Genomic DNA, 13,826 nt, shown 5'->3' with positions numbered 1-13,826 from the left:
AGAATATCAGGGGACCCCAAATAGTCAAAACAATCCTGAGAAAGAATAAATATGGGAGACTCACACTTCCTCATTTCAAAACTTGCTACAAAACTACAGTAATCAAAAACAGGGTGGTACAAGCATAAGGAGAGATACAAAGACCAATAGAATAAAACAGTCCAGAAAGAAACTTTCTTATATATGGTCAGTGATTTTGGACAAAGATGTCAAAACCATTCAACAGAAAGGACAGTTTTCAACAGATGATGCTGGGAACTGGATATTCATGCACAAAAAAAAAAAAAAAAAAAAGAAAAGAAAAGATAAAGAAAAAGAAAGAAAGAACTTAGAAATTGGACCTCTTACCTTAAATCATTTACAAAAGTAACTCAAAGTGGATCACAGGTCTAAATGTATGAGCTTTTTAAAAAATAGAAAATTCTTAGATGACAATAGAAGAGGAAAGCTTTATGACATTGGATTCGGCAATGATTTCTTGGATAGGATACCGAAAGCATTGACAACAAAAGAAAAAAATTAGGTAAATTGGACTTCGTCAAAATTTAAATGTTTTGTGCATCAAAGGACATTAAAAGTGAAAAGACCACCTACAGAATGGAAGGAAATATTTGTAAATCATTTATTTGAAAGAGTAATATCCAGAATACATGAAGAGTTCCTCTAGCTCAATGAAAACAAATGATCCAATTCAAAAATGGACAAAGGACCTAAGTAGACATTTCTCCAAAGATATACAAATGGCCAATAAACACATGAAAAAATGCTTAACATCTCAGCCATTAGGGAAATGAAAATCAAACCACAGGGAAATAACACTTCACAATCATTTGGATGGCTATTATTGATAAAATGGAAAATAACAAGTGTTGGTGGGGAGATGAAAAAATTAGAACCCTTGTGCATTACTGGTGGGAATGCAAAATAATGCAGCTGCTGGGAAAATGCTTGGTGGTTCCTCAAAAAGTTAAATGTAGAATTACCCAATGATCCAGCAATTCCACTTGTGGGTGTATACTCAAAAGTCTCAAAAGCAGGGACTTAATCAGATACTTGTAAGCCACTGTTCATAGCAGCATTACTCACAAGGTAAATGTGGAAATGACCCACATGTCCATCATCAGATGAATGCATAAACATGATATGCACATATATATAACACATATATTTACAATAAAATATTCAGCCATAAAAGGGAATGAAATTCCAATACATGCTACAACACAGATGTATCTTGAAAATATTTCGCTAAGTGAAGGAATAAAGGAAGTCAGACACAAAAGGACAAGTATTTTATGATTCCACTTATACCAGATACCTACAATAGGTAAATTCATAGAGATAGAACATAGAATAGAGGTATCAAGAGCTGGGAGTGGTGGGTAAAAGAAGTTGTTTAACAGGTACAGAATTTCTGTCTGGGTTAATGAAAAAGTTTTGAATATAGTGGTGATGGTTGAACATTGTGAATGTAGCTAATTCCATTGAATTATTCTTAAAAATAATTTGCCTAAATTTTATGTATATTTTGCCATAAAAAAATTGGGAGGATATAGTAATCAGATTCTAGGATGGCCCTGAATAATCCCTTCCTCCTGGTACTCCATACCCTTGGTAATACCCTCCAACTGCATATGGGCTGGACTTGTGACTCACTTAAGAGTCTCATTAACAGAAGAAACTGGCATCATTCTCTCTTTTGGATCATTCATTTGGGGGAAGCCATCTACCATATTGTGGGGAGCTCCATGGACAGGTCCATAGAGGAGGGAAGTGAGCAGCTGTCAACAGCCATGTCAATGAACTTGAAAGCAGATCTTCCAGCTGTCAAGCTTCCAAATGACTTCAGCCCTAAATAACATAGTAACTGCACACTTGTAAGAGCTCCTGAGCCATCACTCTCAGCTAACCTGCTTTTGGGTTTCTGACTGTCAGATACTGTTTGAGATATGTTATTTCAAGCAGCTATATTTGGAGTAATTTGTTACACTGTAATAAATAATAATACCAGACGTGGGAGTAAAGGAGTAAGGGAAAGAAGTGAAAGCAAGAGACTATATATCATGAAAGAAAATAATCACAAAATGCTGGTATGTTCTATACCTGAAATATTGCATAAAATTTCATAATTTATAATTTAAAAAAAATTTTCAAGTTAATCACTTAGTGTGTAATGACTAATAGATTTGAAGGAACAAAAGGAGAAAATGTCAATCTTAAGGGACAAGAAAGTTGAGCCCACACAGGATACTAAAAGGGCTTCAATCAGTTTTATTGGCATTAAAAGTTTTATTCTGAATTTAATCCACAATCTATACAAGTTATTTACAAGCCATGAATGGAAAACAGCACAAAATACAATTGAGGTATAAGCTGAGAGCACAGTATGTCATGTTTCAATAAATATAATTCAAAATTTGTAAACTAAGTGACCAGATAGATGAGTCTTGTTTTATAGTAAAACCATATAAAATATTTATTCCACGTGAGGTAGAGGACAGTTTTGTGTATCATGTGATGCAACCAACCACAGCAATTTAAACCATAAAACTGTACATCATTGGCAAAATTTTAAATTGAATTGTGGTCAATGTAGTCAACAACTTGTTTCAACAGTTGCAGAACAATTTTACTTACTGCCTTCACAGGTTAGAAATTCAGAAATAATTTAAGACTACTGTGTTGGCTTAAAATTATCAGGATAAGCAAATACTTCTAACAGGATGGTTAAAAGCAAGTATATTTTATTTCTCCCAAACTATAATTCCCCCAAAGTTGTCCTAGATTAAACAATTCTTTTAGCAGGACTTTTTTACTAGAACTACTTTAAGTATGCTGTGCTTTATTTTCAAGTGAGGTATCTATATTGAAGAAAAAAAATCTTATAAATTTCTTTTACATTCAACTAACTTAATATACTATTTTGTTTTCTGGGCTTAATTTTTAAATTTCAGTTTTTACATTGGATCACTTTCTAATTCAAAACCAGTAGCACTATATAAGACATTTAATTCTATTACTAAAGAAACAAGCTCCAGACTGCATTACAGGTTTAGAAGCCATCAAAAATGGAGATCTTCCAAAAACAAAATGAAATGAAACAAACAAACAAAAAACTGTCCTTTTAAACAAGATGTAATATAGAATACCCATATAAATTTCTTCCAGTAATGGAAATGCTTCAGTATCTTGTAATAGAAAATAATTCAAGCTGTTTATTCAATCCCACAATGTATAATACAGCAGTAATGTGTCCCTTATTGCTGACAGCTTCAGTAAAAATTAACAAGTAGTTCTAAGCACAGAAACAGATGTACAGTATGAGCACAACTTTTCATTACACTGATTTTTAATGTCCTGTCGTGCAGATTAAATGCATAAGAGCAAATGAAAATGCGGATTTTCCCCAAGGCAATCAAACCTAAGTCACTGAGAAGAAAAATTTTAGAAGCTGATCAAAAACCTTCAGCACCAGCTTGACAATTAATTTTAGGGAAAAACCTTGAACACATTTCATATTATTGGAGTTTCCTTATCATTCTACTTTCCTTCAAACAGAAGCCACAGATGTGCAAATAAATTGGTTGTTTTGTCATGACTTCTAAAACCTACGGATGACCTGCGAATATCATCGTACTCGTCTATTTCACCTACTTTAGTAACTGGTTTTTAATTCAATATGTACAAATGATTTTATATATCAACTGGTAATATATTAAATATGTTATAAAATTAGTTCAAGAAGCATAAAACATCCTGACTCTCATGGACACAGAAATTCAAGCAAAAGAATATGCTTTACAAAACCAAAGCGCAAGCCAAACTTACGTTGTTGGTCAAATCCTTTCATAGTGTTACAAGCTGCATTTGTAATATCAGGCTGGTTTTAGAGCGTCTTCAATGATAGCAGGTTTTACATTTACTACCTTTATAGATTTGGTACCTTTTACTCACAACAAAGTACAGAAACTATCATCACCCATCACCCAGTAAGTAAGTTAATATTCTATCTTTTCTTCCTTCCTAAGATGCCCTAGCACTTCTGATAGGCCGTTCCTTTAATGCAGCTTTTTAAAGTAAATATTTTTATATTTTTTGTAAAAAGAATATTACAAAGTCTGAGGAAAAATCTGCTTACCTAATAAATTGGCACACAAAAACTAACACCAAAACAAACTTTAAGCTAACAACCAACACACAAAATGAGCATGCAAAGAATAGAAGAATAAGTTTATATGGATATTTCAGCAGAGGCCACTTTTAAAGTATTACAAAATCTCTCTATTTTCAACCTATGTGGTGCAGTTTAACTTAAAATTACTTTTAACTAGAATAGGTAAAATATTTACAACTGTCTAAAAAGCTCTATTTTCAAGGAAGAAGACAGAAACCTATGGCACATCAATGTATCTTCTAGAAAATGAAGACTATACAATTTTATGTGACAAGTTTTCCTAATGCAAAGGACTAGAAAAAATATTTCTTTACTCAATTCTAACTTAAGAGTTTATGATAATTTAAAGATGGTTAAGCACTGCTTAGAGTTTTAAAATAAACTATCTCAAAGATTAAGCAATGTATTTTAGAAGTTTGGGGTTGAAACTTAAGTAAGCTTGTCATTTACTAAGTAACATAAGCACAAAGATTTTTTAGTATATTAGAAAGATGAAATTATAGGGCTTGAGTTTGTCTCCCAAAAAGATTAACTGTGACACAACTAAAATGAACTTTATCATAAAATGTCTTTGTGATTTTTCTTTCTCCAGATCTAAATAAAAGGTATTAGGAGGGTTTATCATTTTTAACATTTGTTCTTCCTTGAGGAAACCAAGAATCAACAAATTAAATTGGAGGGTAACATAGTAAAATTTAAATGGAAAATAGAAAATACACATTTATATCACACTCTAGTAAAGAAACTATACTTTGAGAAGTACAAAAATTCTTTTAGGATATGTAAGTACCATTAAGCGAAATATGAAAATAATTGGCTAAATGATAACCTACTGATTTTTGAAGTTCTATACCAGTAGAGCATCTATTGTCTACACTGGGAATAGTATACAACCTTAACTCTAAGCTGATTTATTTTAAAAATAAACTTAGCTCTCAAGTAATTTCATACAGTACCCTACATGAGAACATAAACATTAAATTCCTGGAATAATAATGTCAATTAATGGTAGCTTCAGGAAACTTCCCTTAAAAAATGCATACTAAGAACTTTACCTAGTATCTTTTAAGCCAAGAATTAACGAATATGAAATTTGCCATTAAAGAATGACAGACTTTTCTGTGCAAAAAAAAAAAGTGCAGAAGATTTGTCCCTCCCCCAAACTATGGAATTCCTTTGTCTTCTAAAAATTATCTAAAAACCTTTTAGTAGCAGAACTAAAATTCCCTATATTAACCTACCATTCACTACCAGCTGACTGTAAATTCCTGATTTTGATATTAAGTAGTAACTGAAAATGGTCCATTCGTGCAAATATTGATAAGACTTAACATTTAAACATACAAAAATCCAAAATAAACTTCAAGGTGTTTAATATGTTACAATTTAAGGAAAAAATAACCCATTAAGGAAAACAGATCCATTATATAAATTTCAGTAAGACCCATAACTACATATAAAAACTGTACAAGAGGATTATGGATTGTATACAAACTGACGTACATCAATGGTATCAGTTTTTCTCAAGAACATTGATATTTTCACACCTCTATTAACAACATAAACAAAAGTTCAAAAATCATTACATTTTATTCCCTCTTCTGAAGTTGCTACATAAAAAAAATTCTAAATAAAACCACATGTAAACCAAAAAACAAATTACAACTGCTTCTTGTATTTAACAGCAGTGTTTAATAAAGTATGTTATCCTTCCTCATTACGCCTATGGGGTGTGCTATAACCTCATCAATGAAATTCCTCTTTTGACAAAATGTCTCTTAGGAGACATTAAAAAAAAAGATAACTGGTGGAAATTCATTCTATAATATAAACAAAAGAAAAGCAGATTTTATGTATAATGATTATATCAATTTAGAAAGGAGACTGTGTTAATGAAAAACATGGAGATTCAATTCCTTCAGTAGCTCCATATATCTGAAATATGGAGCCACCATTATATGTAAAATTGAGTCTGAAATATGGGTAACAAAACTGACCGCAACTATCCATCACACAATGCAGCTTTTAAAAAGTATACAACTGCTAAATTTGCATTTGAAATATAGCAGATTATATAATAGTTCAAACCATATAGTACTGTTTCTAAGCTGGCTAAAAAAAAGAAGTACAAAGAAACATACATTTTCATTCATTTGGAAAATGTAAAAATTTATGTACTAATATATGATCTCTTCACTTTCTCTGATCTACAAATGGACAGGATGCCTAGTTATCTTCATGCAGACAAGTTATTCAGAATTCAATAACCAAAGCAAATAAACCCTGTTGGGAATACATAGATGAATCTTTTTAAAGGTTTCTATTCTTTAGCAGTCTTAGATGATTTCAAAATTTGCAACTTTAGCTCTTTTATCATCATCTCTAACTTCTGTCTTGCCTCCCGTTCCTGCCGGAGTTCATCCTGGAGTTCTTGCCTATCAGCCTCAGCATGGTCCAATCTCTGTCTCAGTTCTGCCAACTGTGAGATTTAAAAGACTGTGTCAGTTTTCATTCAGTTTTGTTTTTCCATTTAATCTTCACATCATGGCAAAGACCTACTTTCAAATTACTTTTTAAAAAATGAACTACATTTGTAAATTCATGCATATACAATCTCTTGAATATCTAATAATATTCATCCAGTTTTGACATAACATTGAATGGGGGGCGGGGAAGGGTCAAGAGAAATAACACCTAAAGCACTTTCATTATGCCCTACAGTTTAGTATACCTCTCAAACAGCCTGCTCGAGTTAAGGGTTATTTGTTCATCTTTCCCAAGTTGTGAGCTACTATTCATTTTTGCTCAAGTGCTTTTGAACATGAACAAATTCATGTCTGTTAATTTATTGATTTGAAAGCCCATATACTACATTAAGGTAATTTAACATTTGACATTCAGAGAGCTAGAGATTAGCAATTTGGGCAACTAAAATACAGAAACCTAATGAAAGTTTAATAAAGCAATCAAATTCAAAAAATCATCTTGGGGGGCACCTGGGTGACTCTTAACCATCTGCCTTTGGCTCAGGTCATGATCCCAGGGTCCTGGGATTGAGCCCCACATCAGGCTCCCTGCTCAGCTGGGAACCTGCTTCTCCTCCTCCTTCTGCCTGCCACTTCCCCTGCTTGTGCTGTCAAATAAATAAATAAAATCTTCAAAAAAAAAAAATCATGTTGGATGATACACCATAAACTTGTGTTGAACAGAATTTTATATATTTTGAAATCTTGCCCAGTGAACTGAGCTTGACAAAAAGTAATTTTAATAGAGAAGGTACAGCTTCAATCTCCACACTGAAAGGGCAACATTATACAAACTGAGTCATTCTTACCTGCACTGCATATTCAGCCTCTTTGTCTTTTTCTAAATTTGAATCACAGGTACATTTTTGCTTCATTACCTGCTCTAATTTTTTCTCTAAGTCTTTCTGTTCAATATAAAATTCTTCCATTCTATGAGCATGTTCATTCTGCAAAGATTCAAGCTCTTTCTGCAAATTCTGCTGTTCTTCAGTGAGTTCCTTCATAGCTTTTGAACTACTCAACATTTCAACTTCCTGTAATATATAGAATCACAATACAATTTTTATTTTATTTCCATCATGCTAAAAATTTCAATACAGGAAAAAGGGGCAGAAAACATCTAAAATTCAGCTGTCACATCAGTTTTATATATAAGTAATTATCTTGAAAAAACTATTTTCTCTAAAAATTTGAAAGAAAATTGCTTATGAGCATAGAACTCTAAATCTTTAACACAATTAAAACCTCTCTCTTCATTTTTCTTGAGAATATACAAAAGTATCTTTATAATAGACTATCACTTTAGTAATTTTACCATCTGAAGTTGTTGCTTCTTCTGCAAAATTGAGTTCAGTTTTTCCTGTTGTTTTACATAAGTTCTCATTACTTCTTCCATGATCTTTCCCTTATCATCCTCACAAATGATATCTTTGACAAGAAGTGGAGATGAAGCTGCAGTATCACGGTCTATTCCTGCCTTGCTTGTGTCTCTGATGAAACTGCAAGTGGTAGACTCCGGTTTCTTCTTACTTGTAGAATTATTGGAGATTGATGGATCTTTGAGAGGCAAAAATGAAGTAACAAAAAGTGAGCATCACTGTGAAAAAGTCACTAGAACCCACAAACAAAATGAAAAAAAAAATTCCATTTACAAATGAAATAAAAAATAATGAAATAGTTAAAAATAAATTTAAGAAAAGTAGTATAAGACCTAGTCAATAAACTACACAACACGACTGAAAAAAATTAAAGACCTAAATAAAGAGAAAGGCATCCCATGTTCATGGACTGGAAGATTTAATATTGTTAAGATGGTGTCATGAATTGAATGTTAATGACCCCAAAATTCGTATGTTGAAATCCTAATGCCCCATATGATGGTGTTAGGAGGTGGGGCCTTTGGGAGATAATTAGGTCATAAGGATGGAGCCTCCATGATGGGATTTATATAACCCTTATAAAAGAGATTCCAGAGAGCTCTCCTGCCTTTTCCACCATGTGAGGACTTCCATTGTGTCTGAGGAGAACACAGACCTTTATAAACCAGGAAGCAGGACCCTACCAGACACCAGATCTGCTGGTGCCTTGATTTTGGACTTCCCAGCCTCCAGAACTGTAAAAAATAAATGTTTGTAGTATAAGCCACCCAGTCTAGGGTATTTTTGTCATAGCAGACTGAACACACTAAACCAATCTACTTTTTCAATGCAAGTCCTACTGAAATCCCAGCTGGCTTTGTGGCAGAAACTGACAAGCAGATGCAGAAATTCATAAGAAAATATAAGAAATCCAAAATAGCCAAAATAATCTTGAAAAAGAGTAATAAACTTTTAGGACTCACAATGCCCAATTTCAAAGCTTATCACAAAGCTACAGAAATCAAGGCAGTGTGTAGTACTGGCATAAACATTAAGTCCAGAAATAAACCCATATTTTTATGGGCAACCGGTATTTAACAAGGGCACCAAACAACTCAATCAGAAGAGAATGGTCTTTTCAACAAATAGTGTTGGGACAACTGTAGTCACATACAAAGAGTGAGACTGAACCTCACACTGTATATAAAAATTAACTCAAAATGGATTGAAGAGACCAAAATGTAAGAACTACAACTGTTATATGTAAATCTTTCTGACCTTGGTTTAGGCAAAGGTTTTTTAGACATAATACCTACATAAGCAACCAAAGAAAATATATTGGACTTCATCAGAATTTAAAACTTTTGTGCTCTGGGGTGCCTGGGTGGCTCAGTTGGTTAAGCATCTGGCTCTTCATTTTGGCTCAGATCATGATCTCAGGGTTGTGAGACTGAGCCCCACCTCGGGCTCTGTGCTGAACATGAAGCCTACTTAAGATTCTCTCTCTCCCTCCCTCTTCCCAGCCCACTCGTGCTCTCTCTGAAAAAAATAAATAAATAAATAAATAAAGAAGAAACAAAGCTTTTGTGCTTCAAAAACATCAACAACAAAATGAAAATACAACTGGGCACCTGGGTAGCTCAGAGGGTTAAGCCTCTGCCTTCAGCTCAGGTCATGGTCTCAGGGTCCTGGGATAGAGCCCTCTGCTCATCAGGTTCTCTGCTCAGCAGGAAGCCTGATTTCCCCCTCCCTATGCCTGCCTCTCTGCCTACTTGTTATCTCTGTCTCTGTGTCAAATAAATAAATAAATATCTTTTAAAAAATGAAAAGACAGCTGCTAGAATGGCAAATCATATATCTGATATGGGTCTACTATCCTGTATTAATATATAAAAAACAGTTATAACTCAATAGTAAAGAAGCAAAGGATCTGATCTAAGCAAAGGATCTACAAACAGGCAAAGGATCTGAACAGATCCAATAAAACAAACACAGAAAGGTACTCAATATCATTAGTCATTGAAGAATTGCAAATCAAAACCATGAGATATCACTTTACAACCATTAGGATGGCTATAATCAAGAGAGACAATAACAAATGTTGATAAAGATTGCAGACTGGAACCCTCATCAGCTGCTGGTGGAAAGGAAAATGGTATAGCTGGTTTGAAAAAGCCTGACAATCCCTCAAGATATTAAACATGACCCAGTAATTTCACTCCTAAATATACACCCAAGAAAAATGAAAACAGGTCTATGTTAAAACATGTGCATAAGTGTTCATAGCAGCATTATTCATGACAGCCAAAAAGTAGACACAATTCGGGGCACTTAGCTGGCTCACTTAGTAAAGCATGTGATTCTTAATCTTGGGTTCATGAGTTCAAGCCCCTACATTTGGCATGGAGCCTACTTAAAAAAAAAAAAAGTGAACACAATTCAATGTCCATGAGCTGATAAGTGGATAAACAAAATGTGGTATATTTATCTATAAAATAGCAGAATATTATTAAACCATATATAGAAAAAAAGTACTAAAATATGCTACAACATGGACTGAAAAAATATGCAAGTGAAAAGCCAGACAATAAAAGGTAGCATATTACATGATCTCTTTCATATGGTATGTCCACAATAGGCAAATATATAAAAACAAAAAATAAATAGAGGCTGAGGAAAGAGGAAAATAGAGTGTAACTTGTAATGGATCACAGGGGTTTGGGTGGCAGTAGGGGGGTGCGGAGGATGAAAATGTCCTGAAATTAAATAGCTGTGAATTGTTGAGAATTTACTGAAAGTCACTAAATTGTACACCTTAAAAGGATACATTTTATGGTATATGAAATATGTCAACAATTTAAGTCGCTAGAATTTGGGAAATGAAATATAACACAAATATGACATAAGAGTACGTTACTAATTATTGTTTACCATATTTAAATCCAAAGAAAGCTGAACTTCAAAATTAAAGTACAAAAATCCCCCAAAGAATCTCCGTTATCTATGAAAACAGTTAAATGACTAATGGACACTTCAGTTACTCCAAGATAGCTGAAATAACTGTCACACTTGCCTAAGCTGGAAGCAAAGCTCTGCCTCTATGTAGAGGGTAAAATAGGCAGCATTTGTGCAGACATGTCTCCTTTGCTCCACAGTACTTTAAAAGGCACTGTAACTAGGCAGATTTTTTTTTTTAAGATGCCCAGCCAGCAGTCTGCTTTTTATACCATCTGCCAGGCTCCCACACCTATGAGTTTTCGATCTTTGCTTATCACATGGCTAAGTTTCCCTGAGTCCTATACCTAACTACTCTTACGTACTTCTTAGCATTATTTTTTTTAAGACTTTTATTCTTGGGCATCTGGGTCGCTCAGTCATTGAGCATCTGCCTTTGGCTGGGGTCATGATCCCAGCAGCCTGGGATCAAGCCCTGTATCAGGGTCCCTGCTTAGCGGTTAGCCTGCTTCTCCCACTCCAGCTTCCCCGTGCTTGTATTCCCTCTCTCACCTATCTTTGTCATAAATAAATTAAATCTTTAAAAAAAAATTTTTTTTTAAGATTTTTTTTTTTCTTTGAGTAATTTCTACATCAGCGTGGGGCTCAAACCCAGAGACCAAGAGTCACATGCTGGGGGCGCCTGGGTGGCTCAGTGGGTTAAGCCGCTGCCTTCAGCTCAGGTCATGATCTCGGAGTCCTGGGATCGAGTCCCGCATCGGGCTCTCTGCTCAGCAGGGAGCCTGCTTCCTCCTGTCTCTCTGCCTGCCTCTCTGCCTGCTTGTGATCTCTCTTTGTCAAATAAATAAATAAAATCTTTAAAAAAAAAAAAAAGAGTGGCATGCTGTACTGACTGAGCCAGCCAGGCACCCCATTACATATTTCTTAGCATTATAAAATGGTTTCTCAGTTCAAAGCAAATTAGAAAGGGCCTTCTGAAAAAAACTAACAGCAAAAAAAGGGCAGGAAAGGGAAAAAAACAATCACGCAAAAACCACTTACAGGATGAAACCATGTAGACCACATATCTACAGCATTAGCATCTATAGCTATAACTGTTCTAAAAAAAGTATAGGAACGAGGTTCTTAGTAGTCACTTAGAGTTTTGAAAGGTGCACTTTTTTTAAGATAAAAGCTTCAACTGTCTGGAACACTTGCTTAAATAGAAATCCTCTTTAAAAATGCTGAATGAGGGAACCTGGGTGGCTCAATTGGTTAAGGTTAAGCAGCTGACTTCCACTCAGGTCTTGATCCCAGCTCAGCTGGGAGCCTGTCCCTCCCTCTCCCACTTCGCCTGCTTGTGCTGTCTTTCTCTGTCAAATAAATAATATTATTTTTAAAAGAAGGAAAGAGAGAGAGAAAAAAAAGAGAAACAAAGAAAGAAAAAATGCTGAATAAATGTGTTTATTAAGTATATATATAAAAAAAAAAATTCTGAATACTTACCTAAACGGCTACATAATTCTCTATTTGTTTTTAAATCCATTTTCTCCTGTTCCTCCAATGAGACATCTGGGTAAGACGCCATTTTTTGATGTTTCCCACTACTATGAGGCTTCTCTGACTGTCTTGGTATAGATCTACTTGCCTCTGTCTTTGTGACCTCTTTAGACTGGGATACAGAAGAAGTAAGGGACACATTTGGAGCAACCACTTTATCGCACATGTATAAGTAGTAGCTACAAACAAAGAAAGGCAAAATAAGACATATATCACATTTGGATAAAAAGCAAAATACATTAAATCTATTTCTATGGTTAAAAAATTTTATACTAAAACGGACAAAATAACTCAGAAAATAAGGATTGTAAGGGTAGGTATTGTGAGGAACACTGTGTATTGTGTAAGGCTAATGAATCACAGGCCTGTACTCCCAAACAAATAATACATTATATGTTTATGATTTTAAAAAAAGAAAATTAGATCATAGAAAATAATTCTTTAAAAATTCAGTACTTTAGACAGTAAGTGCAAAATTATGAATAATTTTTATTATATTGCAAAAATTTCTAAGCACTGAAGAGATACTCAGTGGCAACGAAAACTACAGTCTCATCTCCTTCCCTCAAAACCACCTGAGACTAAAAGCATGAAGCACTTTAGAGCTGTTTAATAGCCCTGAATAGGTAAGGCTTATGCTAAAAAGAAAACAGACCAACGCTACTTGAAAAACCATTTTCTTGCCTACCACCCGTGAAAGCAAGGAATCCTCGATCTTTGTTATAGAGGCTAATTCAGTCCCATACTACAAGGCTATGGCCTGATTCACCATAGGCTCAATGAGAAGCTCCCGGGGTCCTTCTTATAGAGTACTGAATACCACCCAGCTACTGTTACTGGGCAGTCGGTCCTACTTGTTTCAAACCCCACACAGCAGTCTTCCCAAAATACATTAGTATTTCCTAATTTGATTTAAAAAAAACAACAACAAAACTTCCATAGTGAGTTGCACAAAACTAAGACTAAAGGGATAACTACCAATTTTGCTCAAAGCTCACATAAATTGTTCAGCAGATTACCTGAGAGACCCAAGGAACAAATTTGAGCTAGATACTGAAGCACTTTATTATTAGCTATAACCTGCATAACCTTTAGCCCAAGATGCAACCATTTAACTGATGTACTACTTAATACCTTAAACTCTAAATGATCTCCTCTTATATCTTATCTTCTTTATCCAATAATCTATATTGTTCCTCTTTACTAATTATAAGAATTCTGAGGATTAAAAACTCTGTATTCTGCTAAGAACACTGACAGGTTTAATAATGCCCA

At 34.3% G+C, this 13,826-nt stretch overlaps 1 protein-coding gene across 5 annotated transcripts in view; it reads right to left on the bottom strand.

Moving 5' to 3' along the window:
- Positions 1 to 2,256: 2,256 nt before the first annotated feature.
- The window catches only part of SKIL (SKI like proto-oncogene), a 29,625-nt gene continuing 18,055 nt past the window's right edge, over positions 2,257 to 13,826 (bottom strand). For 4 of the 5 annotated variants that reach the window (XM_047730306.1, XM_047730328.1, XM_047730296.1 and 1 more), the window contains 4 exons: positions 12,498 to 12,730; positions 8,015 to 8,256; positions 7,509 to 7,733; positions 2,257 to 6,653 (listed from right to left, as the gene is read on the bottom strand). In XM_047730306.1, coding sequence (XP_047586262.1) covers positions 6,495 to 6,653; positions 7,509 to 7,733; positions 8,015 to 8,256; positions 12,498 to 12,730 — 859 coding nt within the window. In that variant the 3' untranslated portion in view covers positions 2,257 to 6,494. The remainder of the gene's footprint in view (positions 6,654 to 7,508; positions 7,734 to 8,014; positions 8,257 to 12,497; positions 12,731 to 13,826) is intronic. The other variant, XM_047730336.1, reaches the window with a different exon arrangement.

The sequence above is a fragment of the Lutra lutra genome, chromosome 1, assembly GCF_902655055.1.
Source record: "Lutra lutra chromosome 1, mLutLut1.2, whole genome shotgun sequence".
Lineage (NCBI taxonomy): Eukaryota > Metazoa > Chordata > Mammalia > Carnivora > Mustelidae > Lutra > Lutra lutra.
The sequence above is the reverse complement of the archived record's forward strand: the minus strand, read 5'-3'. Positions and strand labels throughout refer to the sequence as shown.